Genomic DNA, 21,296 nt, shown 5'->3' with positions numbered 1-21,296 from the left:
CATGACACATATGGTATAAATTTGAAAATCCAATGTAACTCCTTATCACATTCACAAGGTTTTCAGAAAACTTGACCTCTGACATTGACCTTAAAGTTGAGGTCAGTGAGTCTCATCATCTTGGCAGTTAAGAAAAGAACCAGCTCCAGCCACAACTCTCCTCTCCAGACGTCTCTACCTTTGCAATCTTCTAGGTGCTTCATACTTTCTTACTTGTGTTTTTCTTTGAGTATTCCCAAATGTGTTCACTCCCTGGAAGAAGCCCCTTCACTGAGTCCTCGCTGGACCATCAGCCCTTAGTGTCAGTCTGGGTGAGTCACAGTAAATTTCCACAGCCTCTGCCCTCCTCCTCTGGGTGGCGCCCTCGTGGCTCCTCCTGGGGCTCCCATCTGATGGCAATCAAGGCAGCAGTATTCAAGACTGGCGCTCTCAACCACCTTTTGACAGAACATCAGCTAGCCCATGTTAGTGTGTGGTCTTACATCAGCCTTGCTATTCATAGTGTTTGTACTCACCTTGTTCTCCTGTCTCCTAGTCGTTTCACAGAAGTCATTTTTCAAACCTCGCTATAGCCTTGCTTACCTGGACGCTGGTCTTCTTCATACTGCTGCTGCCAGTAAAATCCTCTCAGTTTCTGCCACTATCACCTGCCTCCCGCGCTTCAGCTTGGAATCCTGGACTCACCCAGACCTCAGTCGCTCACTTTCCCCTCCTGATTTTCTCCTGTGAACAAGTAAGGTGTAGTGGTGAATTTCTGTCCCAAGCTTTGAAAAAAGAATTCTTCCCCTTCTTAATGTGAGCTGTCCAGATTTATTTCTGACTCGTACATACAAACAACCGATGTCACGGTCAAAAAAAACTATTTGCTGCTACAGCTCACATTTCCATTGCTGTGCTGGCTCCTTCTAACATGTTACCACCCATGCGCTGTAATGTTTTCTTACTCGACACAAATTAAACACACAGCATATATTCTCTAACAACATAGTATACAAAATCAAACATGTACCATAATACCTGAAACAGTATCAGAAATATTTCTCTATAGATTGGCTTTAACCTGAGGCATCAAAGCTAATTAACTGGACAAACTGTCCACTGTGTTTCTGGACCCACTTGGCTCTCCTGTCCTTCTATTACAGTGCCCTTGACCCATCTCTGCATCCCCCGTCATGTTCCAGCACCCAGCCATCATAGTGTCCCCTCACAGTTGATGTTATTTGCAATCTTCCCTTAACTGAGTCTCTCAGTTAACATTTAGAGTTTTTGCTCAGTTCATAGCCTTAGCTCTGTTCACCTTGTCCATCACTCCATTGTTAAATAAAGTTCTTTATTCATCACTTTCTTGGCTCTCGGGTTGAATCTCCATTTGAGTCAATCTCTCGTCTCAGGGCGCTCAGCCTTGCCACTCAGAAACAATCATAATTTAAACTAATTTAAAACAAATCAAGCTGTCTATGTCTGCATTGCGCTATTAGAGTCCTAAGAACTATGGCCCATCAGTAGGTGTTGTTAATAAAGTATCCAACCATTCATCTTGGGAGCACCAGTCTAAGCAGAAAAGTCCAGGCCTCCCTCTCCCAACTCTTCCGAGGTAGAACACCGAGGTATTCCCATGCCAGTTTGGAGATATAATCTCTGAAGCTTGTCCTGGGTATCCCTGGGGCTTCCTCCTGGTAAAACACTGCAACTACAGCAGGATGGAGTATTCTTTCTCAGGTATCGGGAGCACAGCAGTACCATTTGTGTCCCTGACTGTGTTACTGTAAAAATGTTTATGGTAAAACGGATTCATGGTACTTGAAAGACATTTGACAGATACTACAAACACGTAAGCAGCGCGGAAATATCTGTCACCAACTACATCAATACATATTTCTCAGTAATGGTGTAAAGTTACCTGATTTTTACATTATTGTAAGCCAGACATAACCAGTAGTTATACAGTGCATCCCAATATTTTAGCCTAAAATTATTGATTACAGGGAACTCAGTTTAAATTTTTTTGATGCTTTTAAGTGTGTGTTTTTGGTCATGTGCACTAATTAAAAGATCTGAGTTTTGCATTTTGAGAGCAGGTGACCTGCAGGTTAGGGGGCTACACAGAATCTCACTGCTTTCAGGACTACTGGGACCTTAATCTGCAGTTTTAATAGTGTATTCATAATCTTCTGTGTTAACTAAAGGGAGCATGTGTTTACCTCTGAACATGGAACATTTTCCATCCATCTTTTTTGAGCAGTTAACTGCACAGCTCTGAGTCATCTCTGCTTTGGAGCTTGGCTCTGTTTTATGCCATGAAGAATGGTGCTTTCTGCCTCCTGGTTGCCTCTGTGAAGATGCTGAAACTTGTCTATGTGACACTGATTTTTCACCCAAACTAAGCCAAGCACACTGCATCCAACTAAAGAAAGCACCGAGACTATCAGAAATAAAGAAACACGTCATGTAAAACTAGCCAAACTCTTGCAACCTTAGTAAATGTCTTTGTTTCTGTGTGGAAGTGTGACAGCACTATTATTCACTTACGGTGACAAATCATGACAAAATGTAAGGTTTAGGACCTCTGAATGTGTGATACCATCTCTTTTCATTTTTGATGACCTGTAATGTGTTCTCAGCAAGAGAAGAAAAGATGAAAAGCCGAACAGCCCACAGAGAAATTTCCCACCGAGCAGTAGGAGGATCAAAGATGTCACAGTTTTAGGCTGAACCAAAATCTTTCATGTTCATACTGACTGTTCTGAAAAGCAGCTCCGTTTTGGACTTCACACGGATTAAATAGTGCCCTGCAAGAAAGACAAAAAAAACCCCACTATTAAGACAAATGAAACCATAGATACCACCCACCACCGCCACCCCACCTCCATTCCCCGACCCCTCCCCTGTGTCTTCACCTGGATGTAATGCAGTCATTAAGCTGCCTGGCTCGCCCATCTAGCACCGGTGTTTTCCTTCCAAGACGGATGGCTCCAATAAACCCCTTATTAATTTTGGCTTCGGCACAGCCTACACCACCGAACAAGCTGAGAAACAAGCTCCTTTTTCCACAGTAACAGCGGACTGGCGGGGCTGAGTGGATAGGAAAGTGACAGTAAAGGCCAGATAATGATGTTAAGCGGCAAGAGGCAAGGAAGCCAGGTCTCTTAGCAACTGTTTCTCCTCTCTGCCGACGCTCTGATATCATCGGGAATAAACAGTTTGGTGTGTGTGTGTGTGTGTGTGTGTCTGCTTAATTGTAGCAGGTGTCATCAGTTTGACACTACAAACAGCTTAGCATAATGTCATATTATTTTCCTTTAAAATCCAATTAGAGGTGATAGATAGTTTTGTAGCTGTCCTATGGCAGCAGAGCCCAAAACATCATGTGCTCTCTGTGTGTTTGTGTTTTAACTTTCTTCAAAGTGTGTGGGGGGCGTATATAAAGAATTAATCTGGAGAAGACATAAAGAGACTTCACATCAGAATCAGAATTGTGTTTATCGGCCAAGTATATGTGCAGACACATACAGGGAATTTGGTTCCGGTAGATGGTGGCTCTCAAGCACAGCAATGTAAATCACATACACACACACACACACACACACACACACACACACACACACACACACACACACACGTGTGTCTATATATACACATTACACATACATACACAAAGCTGTGTAAACCAACTATAAATAACGAATATAAACTTATATACATAAAATACAGAAATGAATGAGGTGGAATGAATACTACAAAATGTACATAAGGTGCAGCTGCAGTCTGGCAGTGGGAGCAGTGTGACAGGTCAACTGTTAAGAAGGGAGATGGCGAGGGGAAAGAAACTGTCATGGTCCTGGGTCATTTTGACCCAGCGTTTTGTGTTTTGTGATTATTTTCCTCTGTTCTAGCTATTCTGTGTCCTCCCCCCTTGTGTCCGGTTCGGGTCTAGATTTCCTGTCTTGTTCTGAAAGTCTGTGTCTGTTGTCATTGTGTTCAGCTTGTCTCCTCCGGTCCTCATGTGTATTAGGTTCAGCTGTTCTTCCCTCTTGTGTGTGATTACCTGATTACCTTGTGTGCGTGTATATTTAGTGGGTGTCGGTCTGTGTTCTTTGTCGGCTCGTCTGCGTTCTATGGTGTTCCTGTCTCTGCGTCTCTCTGCCCCGCACCCCTTTTGTATGGTCCCAGGTTTGTCACTTAGTTTCTCCCAGTTTAGGTTTCCGTTTGTAATTACTCATGCTTCATTGCCTGTTTTTGCCACTACCACCCTGTAAATAAACGTCACTCGTATCATCAGTTTGCTGCATTTTGGGTCCTCCTTTTCCTCCACTCCACATGGCTCTCCGCCAGCCGTGACAGAAACTGTTCCTGTGTCAGGTGGTCCTGGTCTGCAGGCTTCTGTACCGTCTGCCAGAAGGCAGCAGATCAAAAAGTCTGTGTGCAGGGTGTGAGGGGTCTGTGATGATTTTCCCTGCCCGTTTCCTGGTTCTTGAGAGGTACAGATCCTGGATGGAGGGCAGGGGGGTGCCGATGATCCCTTCTGCTGCCCGTACAGTCCGCTGCAGTCTGCTCCTGTCCTGTTTAGTGGCTGCTCCATACCAGACTGTGATGGAGGAGCACAGGACAGACTCAATGACCGCAGTGTAGAACTGGATCAGCAGCTCCTGTGGAAGACTGTACTTCCCCAGTTGTCTCAGGAAGTACATCCTCTGCTGGGTCTTTTTGAGGATGGAGTTGATGTTGGTCTCCCACTTCAGGTCCTGGGAGTTGGTTGTACCCAGGAACTTGAAGGTCTTCACAGTTGACACAGGGCTGTCTGATATGGTGAGGGGGAGCAGAGTTGAGGGATGTCTCCTGAAGTCCACTGTCATCTCTACAGTCTTAAGAGTGTTCAGCTCCAGATTGTGCTGACTGCACCAGAGTACCAGCCGCTCAACTTCCTGCCGGTATGCAGACTCATCACCATCTTGAATGAGGCCAATGACAGTGGTGTCATCTGCAAACTTTAGGAGTTTGACAGCCGAGTTCTTGGAGGTGCAGTCGTTAATGTAGAGGGAGAACAGTAGTGGTGAGAGGACACATCCTTGAGGGGCACCAATACTGAGGGACCGGGTTTCAGAGGTGATCTCCCCCAGCCTCACTTGTTGCTTTCTGTCTGACAGGAAGCTGGTGATCCACTGACAGGTAGCTGGTGACATGCTGAGCTGGGAGAGTTTGGAGGAAAGAAGTTCAGGCACAATGGTGTTAAAAGCCGAACTAAAGTCCACAAACAGGACCCTGGCATAAGTTCCCGGGCGGTCAAGGTGTTGCAGGATGTAATGCAGCCCCATGTTCACTGCATCATCCACCGACCTGTTTGCCCGGTAGGCAAACTGCAGAGGGTCCAGCTGGTGGCCTGTAATGTCTTTCAGATGGGCTAACACCAGTCGTTCGAAGGATTTCATGACCACAGACGTCAAGGCAACAGGTCTGTAGTCATTCAGTCCTGTGATGGTGGGTTTCTTGGGAACAGGGATGATGGTGGAGCGTTTGAAGCAGGAGGGAACTTCACACAGCTCCAGGGATCTGTTGAAGATGCGAGTAAAACTTTGCAACTTTAATACTGTATGAATCGTCAGCCAACTGTTAAATGAGAAGTATTATGCTCATTCTGAGCACTCTAGTAAAATAGCTTTGTTTGAGTCGATGTTCAAAATAATCCATAGCCTACTTAGCCTGTGCTTGTCTTATGTCGCAGCTTAGTTCAATCAAAATAATCAGTTTTACCCTCCCTCCCTTTAAGACAACCATTGAATTAAACTAACTTGGTTCTGATTGGCTTTCCCTCACAAACACAAGGATGTGACAGCGGGTGGGTGGGGACTCTGTGCTAACATTCACACCTGTGTCGTTGAGATGTCTGCTCCTGCTGACATCATACAGATCCAAAAGCAGAAAACAAGAATTGAATGAAGCCTGATGTTTTGGCTCACCGTAGTTAATTTTAATATTTTTATTAAGGTTATTTAATTACAAATTAAATCAATGCAGGAAAACAACAATCATGTCAGAGACATTGTAAGAGAGCGATCGAACACTCCTGAACTGAAATCTAGCAGACTATTCCAGAGAGCCTACATGGTTGTAGGCATATGACTATCAAGAGAAAAAAAGAGTTTTCATACTTATTTTCATGCAGATTAACAGTGAAAAAATATCGAGAAACATTTGAACATGTCGGCTGGGTTGTGAGACTTGCTTCTAGAAGCACTTTGACCATATTCACCAGCACCAGTGAAAACAGGCACCTTCGTAAAATTCCACTGTATTCCACACCATGAAGTGTGGTAGCAAGTAACAACAGTAACAAGTAAACGATCATCACCAAGCTAACCAATACTTTGCAAATATGTATGCAAATTTGTTATATTGCAATCTCATTCAGTTAAATTGTGATTTTAGTTGTTCTGTAGCTACTTTTACCTTTGTTGACATTTGTTGGTGATTCCTGAAAGGCAACAAGAGCTCAGTTCACCATTTTGTCTTTTCACCAAGCAATTGTTGCCTCAGTTGCACATGTGCGAGGTTTCATTTTCTCTATATGTGCTTTCAGGAGGGGTGTGAGAGCTGCACTGTGTATGCTGGCATGTTTTGGTACTGTCTGAGTGTGTACCAATGCGTTTGCACTCATTGACGCCAACATGCGAAAGAGCACGTGCAAGCGCGTTGCACCCTCTTGTGTTCAGGCATGACAACTTCAGTTTTGCTTCTTTGCAACCTACACAGAGGTTGCAAAGTTTTTGTGTTTAATGATTCCTGTTTGCCTCAGCACTATCTGTTTTATTGAGCTTAAAGTAGCTTCAAGTATCCTTAATTCAGGCTGTTTGGTTATTGTTTGTTTACTGTCTTGGGAAAAAGCTAATAATTAGGTTTAATGATTTCATCATTTAATATGAGTCCTAAAGGGAGGTAGAGTAATCCTCCAGTTCTGAACTTCTTGTTCTGCTGAGGTACATTCAGTGTTTGTGTTCTCCCTGTGGCTACTGGCGTTTTCTGTGGGTGTGTCTTCTTCTTCCCACAAATCGCTACCAAAAAGGGAGTATAGCTACCAGATATCATTTAAGCTATTCCACAACATACTTATGCCATTGCACAATGATAATAAATTTCAAAGAGATCACCCAAAGTAATTAATTTTACAAAGCAGTTAGTATATGTTCATTTTTATTCCCCAGCTTCGGTGGTTTTCATATTCTCTTAGAGGTAACCCACAGTGACTATCTTGAAGCATTTAGGCATTAAAAATTCACAATAAGCACGGAGACTTCGGAGCTCTCCCTGTGTGTGTATAACAAACGGGGGTGGAGTGTAATTGAGAATGTGTACTGTGCTTAGAGAGAGGGCAGTGGGCTTTTTTGACCAGATTGTTTAACACAATCCTACAGAGTGAGAGGATGCCTGAGGATTGGAGAAGAAGTGTACTTGTGCCAATTTTCAGGCACAAATGTAATGTGGAGAGCTGTAGTAACTACAGAGGGATACGTTTGATGAGGCATACCATGAAGGTATGGGAAAGAGCTGCTAAAGCTAAGTTAGGACAGGAAGAGAGGTGACAAAAAGCAATATGGCTTCATGTCAAAAGAGAGAACTATAGATGCAATGTCTGTTTGTGAGTCCAGAGAAAACATGTGATAGGGTGCCAAGAGAGGAACTGTGGCAGTGTGTGAGGAAGTTTGCAGACATTCTGATCTGTAGTGAGAGTAGGGAGCGGGTGAAAAAGAGTCTAGAGAGGTGGAGGTATAAAAGTCCGCAGCAAGGTAGAATACACTATGTATTAATGAGAGGGAGACCGGTGGAATCATAAAGTTGTAAGATGCAGAGTTAGTGAAGGTGGACAAGTCCAAACCATCCAAAGCAACAGACAGTGCACAAGAGGTGAAGAATAGAGTGCTGGCAGGGTGGAGTGGGTAGAGATGAGGGTCAGGGGTAATTTGTGACAGAAGGATAGCAGCAAGAGTGAAAGGGAAGGTTTACGAGATTGTAGGGAAATCTGCTGTGATGGTTTGGAGACAGCCACTCTGACAAAGAGACAGGAAGCAGAGCTGAAGGTGTTAAGATTTTTGTTGGGAATGACCAGGATACGAGTACATCTGAGGGGCAGGTAAGGCTGAGCAGTTTGGATACAAAATGAGAAAGACATGACTGAGATGGTTTGAACATGTGCAGAGGAGGGACAGTGGAGTGAAGGGATGCTGTGTGAGGAGCTGGCAGGCAGGAGAAAACAAGGAAGAACTGATACTGATAACTGAAGATACTGATGAGTCACTGTAGCGACCCCTAAAGGGATCAGCTGAAAGTTTTACTTAACAGATTCATTTGATGTGTTTAATTACAACGTTTGCTATTAATCTGTTTGCACACAAAGCATATAAGGAGCTTATAAAATATGTATCCGAAATCTGGATGAAAATATAAACATAATGCATATTAATACGTAAGTAGGAGAAAATATCTCTAGGAACATTCTCCTGCATTGGGTACAATTTCTTTTAATGCTTTAATTAAAGTTTCAGTGATTTTCCTTATGTACTTTTACTTAAATATTTTACTAATCAATATTTTCACTGGTACTTTCACTTAAAGGATCTGCATACTTCTTTCCAGCATGCTGTATCTGATCTGTTCTACAGTTTAAAATAAAATCAGATAAGATAAGATAAGATAAAACTTTATTAATCCCTCGGGTGGGTTCCTCTGGGAAATTCGGTTTCCAAAAAAGCACAGCAGCGACACAAGTTACAGAGTTACAGAATATTATATATATATACACATATATAAATACAGAGACATATATAAATAAAATATACAAAGGGGATAAATAGAATAAATAGGAATAAAAATAAAAAAAATAAAAATACATGTGAAATTGCACATTTTGAGTATGGAAGTCTATTGCACCGTTGACTATTAACAAAAGTATTGCACAAAACGTAATTGCACAGTGAAGTGAAGAGGCACTACAGCTTGCTTGTTCCTCCCTCCTTTGTCCTCCTGTTTCCTCTCCCCTCCAGAGAGGAGTTAAACAGTCTGATGGCGTGTGGGACAAAGGAATTTTTAAGTCTGTTCTTGTCTTTGGGAGAAGCAACCTGTCACTGAACAGACTCCTCTGGTTGTTTATGGCCGTGTGCAGAGGATGCCCAGCATTGTTCATAATGTCCATCATTTTTTTTAGTGTCCTTTTCTCTGCCACTGTCACCAGAGTGTCCAGCTTCATGCCGACCAGAGAGCCAGCCTTCCTGATCAGTTCTTCCAGCCTGGATGAGTCCTTCTTTGCTGTGCTGCTCCCCCAGCACACCACAGCATAGAAAAGTACTCCAGCAACCACTGACTGATAAAACATCCTCAGGAGCTTCCTGCAGATGTTAAAAGACCTCAGCCTCCTGAGGAAGTACAGTCGGCTTTGGGCTTTTTTATACAGGTGCTCTGTGTTGCATGACCAGTCCAGTTTGTTGTCCACCCACAGCCCGAGGTACTTGTACTTGTTGACCACCTCCACCTCCTCCCCCTCTATCTGAACCAAATCATAATTGTTATGTACTGTTTAATATGCAAAATACTCCAAGAGTCAGGAATAGTTCTTTTTAATGACATTATAACATGTTACCGGTAGGTTTTATCATTTGTAGTAGTTACAGTTTTTCTCAGTCGCTTTGGTGCGTTTCTCAGAACACCATTAACATTTGCACAGCAGTTAGTGCGTTTCCCAAAACAATTAGTGCAAACTGCAAAACCTAGTGGATAGCCTGCAAAAGCACGTCACATGCACAGAATTGATTATCCATACCTCAAAAGCAAGTATCCATGTCAATGAAACTGTCAGTGCCATCAAAATGAAAAGTCTTGACACCATCTTTATGAACAAGATAGTCAAATGGCATTGTCATGTTTCCACTATGACAGTTTATAATTTCAGTGTTTCCCATTGCAAAAACAATTGGTGACACCTGAAAATGCTGACGACAGCACTATGGCCTACCTGTACAGCCATCTGAAATGTGCAGTAAAGTCACTGTAGATGTTATGGGAGTCTTGGGAGTAACTGAGACACTGAATACGTACGTTTCACATTTCCATTGTGTAGAAGTGTTTGTAATCCTACAGAATTGTGCAAAAAAAAAAAAATGCTACAGTCACTTGTTCACTGTAGAATACATGTAAACATAAAATCACCCATTTGGTAGAGCTGTGCACTAATGTGAACAATAAACAGCACATGTAACAGTACAGTAAATCATTCTGGCACATCCAGACGTTCCTGTCTGTCTGGCCACATATTTTCATCTACATCACAACAGATGTTATCCCTCGCAATGCAGCGAGGAAAGTATCTCCTGGAGTGGCGAATCCATCCTCTGCAGGACCCTGCTGTGATGTCGTCACATGCTGCATCCATGGCTGCTAGCAGGGCCATTTGCTCATGTGGATTTCATTTTTCTTGAGTACTCTGTCAATTGTTGAAATTGGAACAGATTCAATATTGCCAAATACCGTGTAATTCTCTATGACAGCGCTTTGTATGTCTCTCAGCTTTATTGCATTGTTTGCAATGACCATTGCACAAATGGCTTCTTCTTGCTGTGGGGTAAAAAGGGGCCCTCTTCCGCCTCCGCGAGGTTGTCTTACAATCCTATGTGGTGCAGAGTAAACTTTTTGTGAAATTGCAAATACAGTACAGTAACATGTGATGTGTCTGAGATGGCACAGTACAGTACAGTGTATTACTGTTTGCATACCTGTTTTCCCTACGGAATGTTTGAATGATTGAACTGACAGTAGTTCTTCCAATATTGGGTTGCACCCTTCAACCAGCCTCCTCCATGGTGAGGCCGTGATTGACAACATGGTCCACAATTGTAGCCCTTATTTCATTAGGAATCCGCCTATATCTGCCTCTTCTCCCTCTTCCCCTTCCCCTTCCTCCCTGCATCCTCACCCCTCTTTCACGGTGCTGACCTTCCATTTTGTGTCACAGAAGTGTAGAAATAGTACACACTAGCCCCTGCGCAGTTTATATATGCTTGCCAATTGGGGATTCACAGGATTCATCCATAATTGACAGTGAACAAGTTGTTTGTCATTGGTTACAACTAAACTTTCACACGCCTCCTCATGAGTGACAGCTGTAATTCACCCGAGATCAATTGTTCAATTTCGGAGACATTTCCAGGAACAATGATACAGAAAGGTATAGGATTTGCTTGACAGATGGCCAATATTTGGCATGTGATAACTAGTTCAACAATTTTGTGTGTGATGACTCAAGCAATGGATGTATGACTAATAGTTTTATTGGGAACGACTATTCAGCATCCATAGGTATGATTACTTTTGACTGACATGACATAAGCAAATGGAAATGTCAGAAAGCAGCAGGGAAATGTATGGAAGCAACTGATTCATGTCCAAAATCATTTGCAGTTTGTTCAGAGAGAGGAGAAATTGCTACTATGATGTGCACAAATGACTGAGTGTTGTGGAGGTTGAACTAATAGTTATGAGAATTTCAATTCTGATCTGAGAAACGCACCAAAGCGACTGAGAAAAACTGTAAATATTGTATCACAACTGAAATGAAGATCTCTACTGACATCTATCGTGAAAAGAATGGTACTGCATGTAGACCTCTGCTTCTCTTTTTACATTTTGAAACGTCAAATATAACTTTAAATAAATTATTTTGGTTAATAAAAATTAGAGAATGAGTAACTTGGATATGCAGGTGCTCTGTTGTGAGCATGATGACCTTAAACCACAGACACGTTGGCCAGAAAACAGTACAGGAAACTCTGAGTTTGTTCAGCACGGTGGGTGTGCTCTGCATGAAACAGCCACGATTAATGGATCTGCGATTCACATGTTATCAGGTAAATTTACTGTGCTTTGTCACACATTTCTAAGTATGCAAGGATGTAGAGGATAAGAGTGACAGATACCAATTAGATAAAAGTTTTCTCCCATAAAGAATGTGACCTTTGACCTCCTGGAAAGAACCTGCAAATCACACAGACCAGACTTCATCTAAATCAGCTTGGGGAAGTACAGAAGTGCAGATGTGAATTCTTCACTGACATTTAAAGTTCTTACTGCTGTGGCAATATTAGAAAACGAGAAGTGTCTTACTCTTAATGTCTTAGGGAAATATGTTTCAGGTTAGCCCCTGGACTTGTTTGGCTTATGAGAAAGACTTGTGAAAGAATATAAAGTTTCCACAATCTCTTAGCAAGTTGTGTGTCACTGATGACCTCTAACTAATTAATAAAAAAATATAGTAATTGATTAATTACCATCAACAAAGTAAATACTGAAACCGTTCAGTCAAAAATGCCCTGCTGAGAGACGCTTAAGGACAGTGGAAATAATTTAAATCTGTTTTTAAAGTCATAATTTCAAAGTCTGATGACTTTGTGGGAAAAAATAAAGATTTGTAACCTGGCTAAATTTCAGAACCTTGGTCAGCTCCAACTCAGACCAAGGTCAGCTCCACAACGGGCTGAGAAACAGAACAGGGTGGAATGGCCTGGATGCTGTATATGGGCTTGCATGACCTCCCATGTGCCACTTGAGCCAAATATATTTTTACTGATAATAAAAAAAAAATAAAAATAAAGGGGGGTCAGAATCAGTAATCTGCACAATTATGAAACGTAGTTATGCAATGCAGTTTACATGGTTTTCTGTAACGTCCTATCTGAACTGTGTGTGTGTCTCTTTGAATGGTTTTTAATGCGCTTCGATTTTCTGTTTCCGTGTAGGCTATCATTGTATTTACTGTGATTGGAAATCTTTGAGATCGAGCGCTTAGCACGCGCAGATTCTGCGGGGTACAAATGTGTAAAAAAAAATAAAACAGAAATCACGCAGAACTTCCGCTCATTAGAAAAAATAATAAACAAATCTCCAACATTGTTTGAGTCGGACTCGAGAAGTGGTTCAAGCTGCTCCTAACTATGACAGATTTCCACTGCGGTGTGTATTATTGCGCAGTGAAGCGGCCGCTGTGCGGTTGTTTTGCAGCGATGCTTTTACGCTGAAGGTCAGGTCCGGTTGCATTTCCTGTTGGCTGGCTCTCTAGTGCTTGACACAGCTTTTCTGTGCACGGCCGCGCATCCCTGGACGGAACAGTAAGGAGAAAACTCAAAGGGCGTGGAGACACACTGGTAGAGAGCGGCTCAGTGGACGTTATTTACACGTGAAGAGTCACGGAGAGACCAAAAAGTCTCGGTTCTTCTTCGGGACTCGAGCGGACACACAGCCCCCTTGAAGCTGTGGTTGAAAGGGGCGACTTGTTTTGAAGTTTGTTTTGAATTTCAGACTTTTGACACTGTTACCCAGTCGCACAAACTAGTCGTCGGAGTAGTTTAGGAAAGTGACAGCTGCTGATCACAGTGGGATCGTCTCGTGTACTGGAAGGACCTCTAGTACACCTCGTGTCTGTGGAGACTCACGTAGGCACAGCGGAGCGTTCCAGGAGGTCTTCTTGATGCACAAGTGAGAAAAGCATTGAGTGTTTTTTCTGAACCTCAGCTGCAGTCAGAGAATACTTTCATCAGGAGAGAACCCCACAGAGGAAAGTTCGATCATCATCATCGTCACTGTGCTTGGACTATGTTGATGAAGGAGTACCGCATCTGCATGCCTCTCACAGTGGAGGAGGTAGGGGAAGTTTTATTGATTTTTGCGAGCCGCAGACTTGCAGATCAGCAAGTTTTGCCTGCTTTGCTTTGCTGCACTTGTTCTATTGCAAAAGCGATCGCCGCAGTATTTTAGGGAAGTTCACAATATTTTGCACCAAAGCCTCATACAAGCAAGAGCTGGAGTCGGGCAGCCACCGCGGGGTGGAGCTGCTGTTTGTCTCTCCTTCCACTCAGCTTGTTTGCGTCCAGCAGCAGCAGAGGGAGTCGTGTGATTAATCTTGGTAGTGAATCATGTCTCTGTTTTGCTTGTGCTCTGTGAGTATGTGTAGCTACAGATTGCTTTCTGCGTCTTCCCCTCCTGGAGCCACCGGGCAGGGTGATTGTATTATATTATAATGAAACTAGAATGTGCTTCTTCTTTTTTTTTTCTTCTTTGTTTGCATGCAATCTCCCTAATGCGCAAGTTCACACCCGTGCAGCTGCTGCATGTGTGGTCAAACAGAAATGATGTATTGCACACAGTGATCACGTTAGATACCTTTGCTAACCAGGTCCCCCAGTCTTCATGCTTATAATCGATCACACAGCAGAGTGGTTTTGTGAAATCCTCGTTCCCTTACTTTCCTGCTGTTTGGGCTGATTGTCTTCAAATGATTCAATCCATACACACCTGAAACGGCACAATAGATGTTCCACCTGAAGACTTTTATTGAGTTTGACAGTGTGCAGTTAATCATGTGGTGTTGCGTAGTTCTAAATACCTGGGTTGCCACACAGGTTCACAATGTAGAGTTGGCCACATTAAATTGTAGTTTAGTCAGCCTTGCTGTTTGTGAAGACTTGATTCATCGCATCAGTCAGGCGAAGCCCATTGTTGTGAGGATGAAATTGGAGTCATCTGTACATGCCTTTAATCAGAAAGCCAGCTTTAACAGCCCCTCCTGAGGTCTATTTATGTTTCTTGCCAAAGCGCTGCTTTATCACATCGTGTCCTGAGGCTGATTGGTTCTTCTGCTTTGCATCGCTCCAGTGGTGATAAAAGAGCCACAGTTGTCCTCAGTGGCAGACTAAAGGCTATCACATCTTTTGTTGTAATGATAATAACGTGGCCCGGCCTAATCCATCGATCTGAGAGTGACTTGGTAAATGAGCACGTGAAATCTATTCTTTTGAACACCTAAGATACATAAATCACGCACTCATCTTCACACACACACAACTTTTTATATGAGCTCTACACAGCCCGGACAATCATTTTAAATCAGTTCTGTTTCACAGTCGTTGTTTTTTTTTAAAGGCAAACATAAAATGAAAGGCAATAAGGTTATTGTTCTTCGAGTACTCAGTGCAGCAGCAGTCAGATTTGAAGCATTGTCTTTCAGTGGAGTCACCCGGAGTGGTGCAAACTGCCTAACATACTGTTAGCTGTTCCTGTAAAAACTGGATGTATAATAAAAACACATCTTCACCTCCCAGAGTCAGTACACTGCCTTTTTTTCTCATAGATTCGTGATGAGGAGCGGTTCATGTAGGGCCGTGCTGTGCTGATATATTGAATGCATTTCTCACTCACGATTCACAGTCTCCTCAAATGGCACTGCAGCGTGAGGGCAACAGGTTTCTCTTCACATCAATATGACAAGGACTTGAAGAGCTAAAGAATGTTTTATCACCAACAGACATCAACAGGCTTCTTCTGGGGAGTCTCACCTCCAAATAGCAATGAAGTTGAACCACTGCAGTGAAAACATAATTGTGCCACCACATACATATTGTTTAAGGTTCTTCACAGATCTTTGAGTGTTTAAACCTTGAAAGGAAGAAAACCCACTTACACTTGTTGTGGAATCTTATTTTGAAATGTGCTATCAACAGTCAGATTAGATGAGTTTCAGTTCAAATGGTGTTTTGGGTTTCTCTTGCAATTGTAAGAGTTATACATAATGTTTATACAGTCATATTATGAGAGTATAATCTTCAGTTACAGGATATGAAGTCATGTCAAAAAAGGAAGGTACACATTTACTGCCTCTGTAGAAATTAAGAGGACAAATAGCAGCCATTCATCATCACCAAGTTTGAGCACTGCCATAAAAGCTAACATTTTACGCCCTCACGATTTGGTTGAAGAGTGTTTCTCCCTTTAACTTTAAATTTTTATTTATATATTTAAGACAAGCTTTACGGGGATATTCGGTGTATGTGCACAAGGCAATCACAAAGTACTGGTGTCTCAACACAGACAGAAACACAGACACACTGGACCCACTACAGTTCGCTTACCGTCCAAATCATTCCACAGACGATGCCATCTCTCATCTCCTCCACACATCACTCACTCACTTGGACACTAGAAGGGGGAATTATGTTAAAATGCTCTTCATAGACTACAGCTCTGCATTTAACACCATAATTCCCTCCACACTCACCACCAAGCTGGAGCATCTGGGACTCAGCTCATCTATGTGTCAGTGGATCTCCAACTTCCTAACTGGCAGACCACAGGCAGTAAGGATGGGCGGACATGTCTCAGCCTCCACCACTCTCAGCACTGGAGCCCCCCAGGGGTGTGTTCTGAGCCCCCTGCTGTACTCTTTGTACACATATGACTGTGTGGCCACTACCAGCTCCACCACCATCATCAAGTTTGCTGACGACACCGTCGTGGTGGGCCTGATCTCTGATAACAACGAGACGGCCTACCTGAAGGAGATTAGGAATCTGGAGAACTGGTGCCAGAGGAACAACCTCCTTCTAAACGTCAGTAAGACAAAGGAGCTGATAGTGGACTTCAGCACTAAGCAGGAGAGGAACTACCAGACCCCCGTCATCAACGAGTGCCCAGTGGAGAGAGTGGACAGCTTCAAATACCTCGGAGTTCACATCACGCAGGACCTGTCATGGTCCTGTCACATCAACACTGTGGTGAAAAAGGCCCGACAGCGTCTCTACCACCTCAGACGCTTGAGAGACTTCCAACTGCCCTCCAAGGTGCTCAGGAACTTTTACTCGTGCACCATAGAGAGCATCCTGGCGGGAAACATCTTAACCTGGTTCGGGAACAGCACCATGCAGGACAGACGAGCTCTACAGAGGGTTGTACGGTCAGCTGAGCGCACCATCCGCTCCGAGCTCCCTGACCTGCACTCAATCTACAGCAGGCGGTGCTGGACCAAGGCCAGGAAGATCGTGAAGGACCTCAGCCATCCCAACAACAGACTGTTCTCTCTGTTGAGGTCAGGAAAGCGATTCCGCTCCCTGAAGACCAACACAGAGAGACTGAGGAGGAGCTTCTTCCCGCAGGCGATACGGTCTCTCAATCACACCACCACACAGTACTGACCCACACATATGGTTCTTACACACACACTGGACTTTCTGGACTTTGGTTTTGCACAACACTGGTCACTATATTCTTCATTTCCGGTTAATACTTGTACAGCTGCTGTTATTGTGTATATATTTATTTAGATTTAGATTTCTTCATACATTCTTATATAGTTCTATATTGTGTATTTTGTTGTACAGTTATTTTATTTTCAACTTTAATTTATATATTTATCTTTATCTTATTCTTCCCAGTTAAATTTACCCTTCATTCTAATTTGTGTTGTACAGTTATTTCATTTTTAACCTTAATTTATATTCTATTCCTTCCTAGTTAAATTTACCCTTTTTAATTTTTCATATTTATTTCCTATCTTATTCATAGCCTTTTCCTTTTTTGTTTTCTTTAGGTCACGAGCAGTTGTCCAAGCATTTCACTACATATCGTACTGTGTATGACTGTGTACGTGACAAATAAAATTTGAATTTGAATTTGAATTTGAATTTGAAAATCAGCTCCACCTAGATTTTACCATGTGTGCTTCACATTGACCCAACTCTTCGACCATTTTGGGGACAAGTCAAAATTTCAAGGTCCACATGGCCTTTATGTATATGGGTGATAAAGTATTAATGATTAATTATTTGAATAAATAAACTTTTGATTTTCCATATTTTAGTTGCATTTTACTTGAAAAGTATTGCTTCGTGTTTATTAAGCCAAATAAATAACTTTTGTGAGTGCATACACCAAACATCGCTCCATCGTCTTGCAGCTGTCAGTGCAAGATCAGGCTCTGTGGGAGTTTAAGTGTGTTTGTTTGTGTACCTTCATACGGAGCTGCCCCACGCCGCATCTAGGCCCAGGCCCAAGATCTTGTTTACGTCCTCAGAGTGGAAGCTCTGCGTTCTGATAAACGAGACGCCCGTTTCACCCCTTGTTCCCTGAGGGACTCGCCGCTTAGCCAGAAAGTGACCTGGTACACAAACGCCAGATGGAGAGAAACATGTTCACTCGGACAGTCTGCCAAGAGAGAGTGTGTGTGTTGAGAAGGAGATTGATTGCTTTTGGTAATTATCTAAGTGTACGTCTAAGTATTATCTAAGTGCTTTGTTTGTTATTTTATTTGTTTTTGTTGCTGTGGATCAAACAGGTTAAACAGCTTTAGTGGTGTAGAGCATCAGATTTGAGGAAAATGATAATCAAAGGTTGACGCTCCATTCTGAATCACATTTTACACCATCACACAAAGGACAAATGCAATCAGCATAAACAATTTTAAGATACCAATACAAGAACAACAGCAGCAGCCATATTTGCTTACTTCTACATGTAGTTTCTCACCTTTGGTGTTGTATAAAGGGGCCCATGCTTAATACTGAATCAGTGTGCACCGCATACATCAGCCACTGCAAGAGTGAAAAGAACAAAATGCCTCCAGGCTTTCAGTCTTGGAGGCTCTTCTGTGCAGCTGCTTCACCTTCGAAGATTTTTACACTCAGTATGGCCGAAAGCTTCAGCCTAATTTCAACATGCAGCACATATCGATTCAAATACCGCGTGCTTTCAAAATTCCACAGAACATCCCCTCTGATTATCAAGCAGTCTCTTGTGCAGTCAGATAACCGTCCCAGCTTTCAGTCAGATAAAGTTCAAGTGGCTTGTCAGTTTTCTCTTTTGTCCTGACGCATCTCTGTGAGAGGGTTGAATAAGCAGGATAATTGGTGAAGTCACCAGTTTGACTCAAATGTTTATCTCCAGATATTCTTTTAATGCACCATCTGGTCAATGAGTCCATCTTTTAACTCACTAATGCTTTTTTTGTATGAGTGAAAAAAATGTCTCATGTACTCTGTTTCTAGTTTCTAGTTTGTTTGACTTTTTTATGGTTGTTTGTAGAGCAGGGTGATATGGCCAAAAATATTTATCACGATATATATTTGAAAATTTGCGATAACGATATAACCGACGATATAATTGATGCGAGACAAAATACAACTCCACAACATTACTAGCGCAAAAAGACAACCTTCCATTTATTTTCACTTAAACAAGAAGCTGGTTTTTATGTACATTAAAGCTTTATAAAAATGTAACAGTGCAAATGCAAATTCCTTGCTGAAAGTTTAACCAAAAGGCATTTCCAGTAGAAATGGGCTGGCATATCCTGAGCATAACCACGTATAATATGGTTATATGGTTAAAAAGAGGTGCTTTGCAACATTAAACTGCAGTGTGCAGTACGCATTTTTCGGACCATAAGGTGCACGGGATTATAAGGCACATTAAGTGAAACAAAGCAGTCAGATAAATCAAACTTTATTAAACTCATTCTTCTTGCTTCCTCCACTTCTGTACCCTTGATTCATTAATGTTGAATTCTCTGCAGCTGCTCTATTCCCATGTTGTTGCAGTATATTAATGACTAACCTCGTATTGTGGATGGATTATCTCAGTTGTTCTCCTGACTGAAGTTTGGTCCGTTTACAGCATCCTGCCATGAGATTGCATTTGTCTCTAACCATGAAGAACCTTCACGTTAACTTTTATAAGTGGAAAAGTGTTAGTGTTCGTCCTCCAGCTTCACTGTTTATGTTATGCTAACATAGCTGTGTCACTAGCGATCACGTAGCACATCATTATATACCAGCTAGCCCAACTTCAGTAACCCTACAAACGTCACTGCTGTTTAGTTTCCTGTCTTCATTTATGTTGGAAGTGATAGCAGAGCTGTACGTTTGATTTTTTTCAGAAATCTCTCAGTCAGAACATACAATATCATGCTTAGGTAACTAGCGAAACTAGCGAGCTAACTTCCGCTAGCTTCCTGCTAACTTCTAACTCCGTTAAATGTAATAACTTTTGTTTTCATGGATGCCTGGAAGTTAAACTTTATAGTTACACCTGGTAAAGCAGCAATGCTGATCGTTTTATTAAAGATGAAAGAATTTAGAAAGTTTTTAACTCTTAAGTGATGCTGCAGTGTTGTTTGACCTGAAGCATACGGAGTTTAGGACCCAGATTACTCCCAGATTTAAGAGCATCTTAGTCCGACAAATACGACAATAACAACGGCCGCTTGCATGTTCTGCAAAAAAATGTGCTTTGTTGTGTATCTGACGGACAAACACCAAACCAGTTCCACATCACGGAAGTTGCACCATTTTTACAAACCAATTCTGGTTCATCTGTTTCACTCAACAATCGGCCATGTGCGTATGAAAACAAAGGCACTGCGCATGCGCGTTTTACTCCCATTCTATCGCGATATTTCATTTTCCTATCGTTGCCTAACATTATACCGGTATTACCGTGAACGGTATAATATGGCCCAGCCCTAGTTGTTTGCTTCCAAAAACCGTCGATTCTTTGTAAGTTGATTGCTGCTGTGATCAGTCAGCTCTTTACCTGCTTTATGGCTGTTTATTTATCTGCACACCATTTCATCTAATGGTCCCGCTGTCTCATTAAAATCCTCGTGGCATGTTTGAATTTGTGCTCTTTCACTTTGGCTCAAATTGCTGCTACTCCGTTAAAGCATTTCTTCCAAAGTCTGCTTTTTTTTTGGTTTACTTGTTTGTTGCTCCGTAGTGCATTATTTGGAGGTCTTGCAACATTAGCATTATAGGGATTTCAGTTAATTCCCCCATGCTGCCAGGGCTAATCTTCTGGGTGAGGAGAAAAATTAAGGCTAAATACCCTAAATGTCTTCTGGCTAAATAATAATGTTGCTGCACTGCGTTTGTGTATTTTGTGATCTGGGTATTTGGAGGATTCAGATTTGTATGCACTTGATTAGTGCACCAAAGACGAGTCCCCGCAGAGATGGTGTACAGCAGAGTGTGCGCTGGAAGTGATCAAGTCAAATCAAATCAAATCACTTTTTATTGTCACATCACATGTGCAGGTACATTGGTACAGCACATGCGAGTGAAATTCTTGTGTGCGAGCTTCACAAGCAACAGAGTTGTGCAAAATACAATAACATAAACAGGCAAAATATACGAATGGGTAAATCTGAAACTAATAAATATATGTACAATATATAATAGTATATGCAACAAAAAAAAAAGTGATGTATAAAGTGCTGTGATTATGCGCTCACTGGCCACTTCATTAGGTATACCTCACTAGTGCTGGTTTGGACCCTCGTTTACCTTCAGAGCTGCCTTAATTCTTTGTGTCATCGATTCAGCTTGGAGATGGAAACATTGCTCAGAGCTTTTGGTCTATATCAACAGTTGGTGTAGATTTGTTGACCACACATCCATGATGTGAATCTCCTCTTCCACCACATACCATCTGCTGACCAT

General features: G+C 42.2%; 1 protein-coding gene across 1 annotated transcript in view; it reads left to right on the top strand.

The window, feature by feature from the left end:
- The first annotated feature begins 13,084 nt into the window (after positions 1-13,084).
- pitpnc1a (phosphatidylinositol transfer protein cytoplasmic 1a) overlaps positions 13,085-21,296 on the top strand; it is a 53,327-nt gene continuing 45,115 nt past the window's right edge. The window contains exon 1 of the mRNA XM_086289069.1: positions 13,085-13,674. Within this exon, the coding sequence (XP_086145195.1) occupies positions 13,627-13,674 (48 nt within the window). The 5' untranslated portion in view covers positions 13,085-13,626. The remainder of the gene's footprint in view (positions 13,675-21,296) is intronic.

Source organism: Aulonocara sp. 'chitande type north' Nkhata Bay, linkage group LG4 (assembly GCF_057382095.1).
Source record: "Aulonocara sp. 'chitande type north' Nkhata Bay isolate Kocher_YH1m ecotype deep benthic linkage group LG4, A_spYH_male_GT1.1, whole genome shotgun sequence".
Classification (NCBI taxonomy): domain Eukaryota; kingdom Metazoa; phylum Chordata; class Actinopteri; order Cichliformes; family Cichlidae; genus Aulonocara; species Aulonocara sp. 'chitande type north' Nkhata Bay.
This window is presented reverse-complemented; position numbering and strand designations above follow the sequence as displayed.